The sequence below is a fragment of the Phacochoerus africanus genome, chromosome 6, assembly GCF_016906955.1.
Source record: "Phacochoerus africanus isolate WHEZ1 chromosome 6, ROS_Pafr_v1, whole genome shotgun sequence".
In the NCBI taxonomy this organism is placed as follows: domain Eukaryota; kingdom Metazoa; phylum Chordata; class Mammalia; order Artiodactyla; family Suidae; genus Phacochoerus; species Phacochoerus africanus.
This window is the reverse complement of record NC_062549.1, coordinates 68,130,883-68,136,882: the sequence shown is the minus strand read 5'-3', so window position 1 is coordinate 68,136,882 and position 6,000 is coordinate 68,130,883. Positions and strand designations below refer to the sequence as shown.

At 35.7% G+C, this 6,000-nt stretch overlaps 1 protein-coding gene across 1 annotated transcript in view; it reads left to right on the top strand.

Moving 5' to 3' along the window:
- Window positions 1-386: 386 nt before the first annotated feature.
- MCMDC2 (minichromosome maintenance domain containing 2) overlaps window positions 387-6,000 on the top strand; it is a 40,147-nt gene continuing 34,533 nt past the window's right edge. The window contains exons 1-6 of the mRNA XM_047782962.1: window positions 387-582; window positions 675-805; window positions 885-944; window positions 3,538-3,733; window positions 4,367-4,489; window positions 4,896-5,000. Of these exons, the coding sequence (XP_047638918.1) occupies window positions 489-582; window positions 675-805; window positions 885-944; window positions 3,538-3,733; window positions 4,367-4,489; window positions 4,896-5,000 (709 nt within the window). The 5' untranslated portion in view covers window positions 387-488. The remainder of the gene's footprint in view (window positions 583-674; window positions 806-884; window positions 945-3,537; window positions 3,734-4,366; window positions 4,490-4,895; window positions 5,001-6,000) is intronic.

Genomic DNA, 6,000 nt, shown 5'->3' with positions numbered 1-6,000 from the left:
AGAACCAGGTTTTCAGATTTCTTAGGCTAGCTATGCTTTGTTATTTAGATTGAACTTATAAGATAGCTTTTACCATTTTCATTTTTTTAAACAATGACTGCAAGGGAATTCATCCTCTAATATTTCAAAAAGCTTTTTTGGGTATACTTACTCTGTAAAGAGACATTTGAGGCCTTTGTTCTTAAATTTGTAATCTTGCTGAGAATCTCGTAAGCTAGTGTTTATTAAATTATTATTTGGCAAAAGAAACCAAAGTTTTGTTTCCCTTTGGGTAGGAATATTTTTAAGTTGGAAATTTTACCTCCTTTTTTTTTTTTTCTTGCTCAGTCTTACATATAATTTAAACAGCTTTATTATAGATCCTCAAATGTAAATTTTGTTTTGTTTCTAGGTGTTCTCATCTTTTCCATGAGTTTCACTCTGTAGTCTTCACCAGAAATTGTGCTTTAATCAATTAGTAATAGAGAAGAATCGTTATCTAGGAGAAAATGTCCAATCTAAAAATGAAAGAGGCAGCTCTTATCTATCTTGACAGAAGTAGAGGCCTCCAGAAGTTCATAGATGATTGCAAATACTACAATGGTATGTTCAGCAAAGGTGAATTCACTTTAGAAACTTTAAAATAATGTCCTATATGTAAATATCCTCATTTTTATACTTGTGTATTTTTACAGCTTCAAAACAAAGTTATGCTGTCTATCGATTCAATATTTTAATAAACCCTTCTGATATTGTTGAATTGGATGCTGAACTTGGAAATCACATTTTACATCAGCCATTAAAAGCTGCTCAAGTTTTTCAATCAGTAAGTTAAAGAAAGAAATAATTTTATGCCACAGGGAATTTTTGGTAACTTCTTTGGGTTTTTTTGTTTGAAATCACAGGTCTGTTTTATTGCTGTTAAGACTCTCTCATTAATTGGACAATTACAGACTGAAACTCAAGTAAGTTTTAGTTAAATTTAACAAAGAAACTAAAGTATGATACCTCAAGATGACTTGTAAATATTTTATATTCATGTATTTTTGTTTATTAAAACCTTTTGTCAGAGTTTGATGGGATGTCTTACAGTTTTACTTCCTGTATTATCACTTATAACATTAAATATTTCAAACATACCCCCAAAATAGAATAATAAAATGAACTTCCATATATCTGTCACTCAAATGTAATAGTTTACAATATTTTGCCATACCTGCATCATCGATTTTTTTTCCTGAAATGTTTTAAAGCAAATCTTTAAAATTCATCCTGTATTTCACCCCAATCTACTTTATGTGTCAATCGCTAAAAATTGTGGGTATTTTCTCATATAACCACAATGCCATTATTACCCCTTATTAAAAAAAAGCAGTAATTCCTTGGTATCATCTAATATCCAGTCCATATTTAACTTTACCTCATTAAGTCTTAAGAATGTCTCACAGTTGATTTGTTCAAATTAGAATCAAAAGCAAGCGTACACCTTACACACATTATCACTTGTTCTTACATCTTGCTGAGTCTCTTTTAATCTAGAGCCATTTCCTCCCCTTCCCTTTTTATGCCATGGAATTTTTGAAGAAACCCTTAATTGTCCCGTAAAAATGTCTCATAATCTGGACTTGTCTGATTATGTTTTTGTAGTATTTAACATTTCTCTAGAACTTATATTTTTGGAAAATGGAAGTTGTCTCTAAAGACTTGCTTAGGTTCAAAGTCAACTTGTTTTGATGAGAATATATCAGTGTTTCCTACTGCACTATATTAGAATTATCCTAACTGTTGTCCCAGTTTTAGCGTGTCACAATATGATGTCTTCTGATCCCTCCAGTATACAGTCTCCCATCAACTGTCACCTTATGGATTTTGCAGCCACTGGATGATTGTTGCCTAGATTCCATTAATTCAATGAGTTGCAAAATTGTAGTTTTCCTAATTTGAATAACATTTCTATATTTATTAACTGAAATTATTCTGTAGGAGTTCCCATCTTGGCTCAGCAGTTAATGAATCCGACTAGGATCCATGAGGACGCAGGTTCGATCCCTGGCCTTGTTCAGTGGGTTAAGGATCCAGCGTTGCCGTGAGCTGTGGTATGGGTCACAAGACAAGGCTCAGATCTGGTGTTGCTGTGACTGTGGTGTAGGTTGGCAGCTGTAGCTGTGATTCAACCCCTAGCCTGGGAACCTCATATGCCGAGGGTGCAACCCTAAAAAGCAAAAAAAAAAAAAAAATTATGTAGAGAGGTTTTTCTCATGAACTATCTGGTTACCCTGCAATACAGTTTGTACAGTAAAGGCAGAATAAATGTTTGATTCTTTCCATTTATAAATTTTCGGAGAATATAGAAGCTTACAATGATGACCAATATTCTTTTTTTTGTTGTTTTTCCTTTTTTTAAGTTATGAGGAACTACATGAAGTTTTAAATGTATCTGATATGTTTCAATGAATCTTTGTCATTCTTTTTGATGCTTTTTTTCTTTTCTTTTTGTTTTTAGGACCACACCTGTGACATATGGAAGTTCCAAGGGGTCGAATCGGAGCTACAGCTGTTGGCCTATGCCATAGCCACAGCAATGCAGGATTTGAGCAGTGTCTGCAACCTACACCACAGCTCATGGCAATGCCAGATCCCAGACCCACTGAGCGAGGCCAGGAATAGAACCCTCATCCTCATGGACGCTAGTCAGATTCATTTCTGCTGCATCACAATGGGAACTCCCCTTTCTGATGCTAATAGTATCTAATTTTGACCACTGGGAGCTCCTTAATTTTTTTTTTTTTTTTTTTTTTTTTTTTTTTTTTTTGCCATTTCTAGGGCCGCTCTCTAGGCATATGGAGGTTCCCAGGCTAGGGGTCAAATATGAGCTGTAGCCACCAGCCTATACCACAGCCACAGTAACTCGGGATCCGAGCCGCCTCTGCAACCTACGCCACAGCTCATGGCAACGCTGGATCCCCCAACCCACTGAGCAAGGCCAGGGATTGAACCCGAAACCTCATGGTTCCTAATCGGATTCGTTAACCATCGAGCCACGACCGGAATTCCCTTAAAGTTTGTTTTTATGTCCTTTTGACATATTTCATTAGAGTTTTTTAAAGCTCTCCTGGTTTCTGTCACAAGGAGATGCACCAGGTCCATCTGTTGTATTTTCTGCTCCAGACCTAGAATCAGCCAGTTCTTCTTAGGAGGTCTGTTTCCTTTTAGCAATAAATTATATTTAAAGATAATAATCTGGGTACTAGAAGTGTTTACTGCTATTGGGTTGTCATTGTTTTAGAAGTCTTTTCAATGGGTATAGCCAGGACATGTGTATTTTTAAAGAAAAAATAACGAGTTCATAATGATATTTTCAATTAAAATAGATTATAAAGATTTTGCATCTTTAATTTTAAATTTAAATCTCTTTTCTCTTAATGTTCAAAAGTTTGGTTCGTAATACTACTAACAAAATCATGTACTTGATTAACCCTACAAATACACTTACTATATTGAATGCAAGTCCAATTGTATCTGCAATTTTTATTAATACTACTTTTGTGTTCTTATTAGATTAATATAGTGCTGAAGTTAACACATTTACCTCCTCTGCCAAGTTATAGTCTTGATCTTTGTAAGTTTCCACTTGATTATACATCTCAAAGATTTTATATGGTACAAGGAATTGTGATTGCAATGACAACTCTAACCAAGTATACACAAGGTGCCAGGTTTCTCTGTTCAGATGAAGCATGCCCTCTTTCAAAAGGTAAGTATTAAAATGTAAAATCAAAACAATTCATTGTTTAATCTTAAATCATGTTCATAATTAGTTATGAAACACTCACAGAGTGAAAAGACTAGAATAAAATTTGGTGTCTCATAATGTTTTTAAGTCCACTTTGCATAATCTTGGAATGTATTCTTTATTCCTTACCTCTCCCCTGTAATTTATTGGGTACTTTTGTGTTGCTAAAATACTTATTCTTCTCACACATGGTTTCATGACTGTTCATGCTTTCTCTCTCTATGTAACGTTCTTTCAACCCTTTGGCTTAACTTCCATTCAGTCTTTTTCCAAGACATCTTTTCCATTCAGGCCCACCTCTCATTGGGTTGGTCTGACCTCTCTTCTCTCTAACACTTTGTAAACAAATACTGCATATTGAAATTATCTGTTTCTTATTGCTACCTATTGAAATTGTGTGTTTAAGTATCCATATCTCCAGTGCCTTAGCACAGTGCCTGGTAAGAATTAACCATGCAATAAATGTTAATTGAATTGCTATGAACCCACATGCAAAACTGATTTAATTATACTTTAAATTAGATTCATTTTAAAGTATTGAACATGCAGAGCTGAATCCAAAAGCAAATTTAGCTTAACGCTGTTTTCTTTCAGGATTTCAGTATGTAAGAGTGCATGTGCCTGGTGCTACAGAATCTGCAACAGTAAGAAGTGACTTTTTATGTGATCTATGTTCATCTTCACTTCAAGAAGACAGAAAATTTAGAGTACTTGGTGGTAAAAATCCTTTTACATTTTATAATTACAATTTTTTATTTTCATATTTTTTATTTATTTATTTATTTTTTTTGCTTTTTAGGGCCACACCCATGGCATATGGGAAGTTCCCAGGCTAGGGGTCAAATTGGAGCTGCAGGTCTACACCGCAGCCACAGAAATGCAGAGGCTGAGCCAAGTCTGTGACCTATACCATATTTCATGGCAACACCAGATTCCCGACCCACTGAGCAAGGCCAGGGATCAAACCCACATCCTCATGGATACTAGTCAGCTTCGTTTCCACTGTGACACAATGGGAACTCCCTATAATTACAGTTTTTTAAATAGTGTCTGATATTTTAATGTGGAAATTAAATTGTATATATATTCTAATAGCTAACTCTTTTCTGCTCTTTACCTTAAGATAAACAGATAGTTGAAATAATTACCACAAAGGCACTTCATGCTTTTCAAGGATATTCTAACAACCAGCCATTTAGGTTTCAATCTGTTACAGTCTTCCTCAGAGGTAAGTAAGTTCTGTTTGCAGTAAAATATATGAATTAAAGGAGTTCCCTGTGGCTTAAGGATCCAGCACTGTCACTGCTGTGGCTTGGGTCACTGTTGTGGTATGGATTCCATCCCTGGCCGGGGAAACTTCCGCATACCGTGGGCATGGCCAAAATAAAATAAAATTAAATATATGAATTATGTAATTGACTCTTTTATGGTCATATCAATGGTACTTCTATAGTTTGAGAAAATCATAGGTCTTTTTCATGAGTGTTTTTTTCTTTTTTTTTTTTTTTATCTTTTTGCCATTTCTTGGGCCGCTTTCACGGCATATGGAGATTCCCAGGCTAGGGGTCGAATTGGAGCTGTAGCTGCCAGCCTACGCCAGAGCGACAGCAATGCGGGATCCGAGCTGAGTCTGTGACCTACAGCACAGCTCAAGGCAATGCCGGATCGTTAACCCACTGAGCAAGGGCAGGGATCGAACCCGCGACCTCATGGTTCCTAGTCGGATTCGTTAACCACTGCGCCACAACAGGAACTCCTCATGAGTGTTTTAAAGTCATGTTTAGTTAATGTATCAATTATTCATTCGGCCATACAGCATTCACTTAAAAAGATATTAGCCCCCTCTGTGTCTCAAGTACTATGCTAAGTCTTAGGATCACAGTTATTTACAGTAATGACCTCCCCTTATTGTGTTTGTCTTATATAAGTATTGGAGTTATTGTTTTAAAATATAAGCTTCATGAGGGTGGGGACCTGGGTTTTTACCACACATAGTAAAAACTCAATAAATATTTTAGGTAAATGAATGAGCATTGATATATGATTTACTGTTGAGAACTGCATGGGTTAAAACCTGTGAGTATACAGATTCTTCCATAAGGAGGAAATTATTATCAGTATCAATCACCCAAGGAAGAGTGAGTCTTTGTTGAGAAGCCAGAACTGTGAAAATGAGGATGGGGCTCAGCCTGCTTTCTTGGGCTAAAACTGGAGGCTTTAAACTGTTC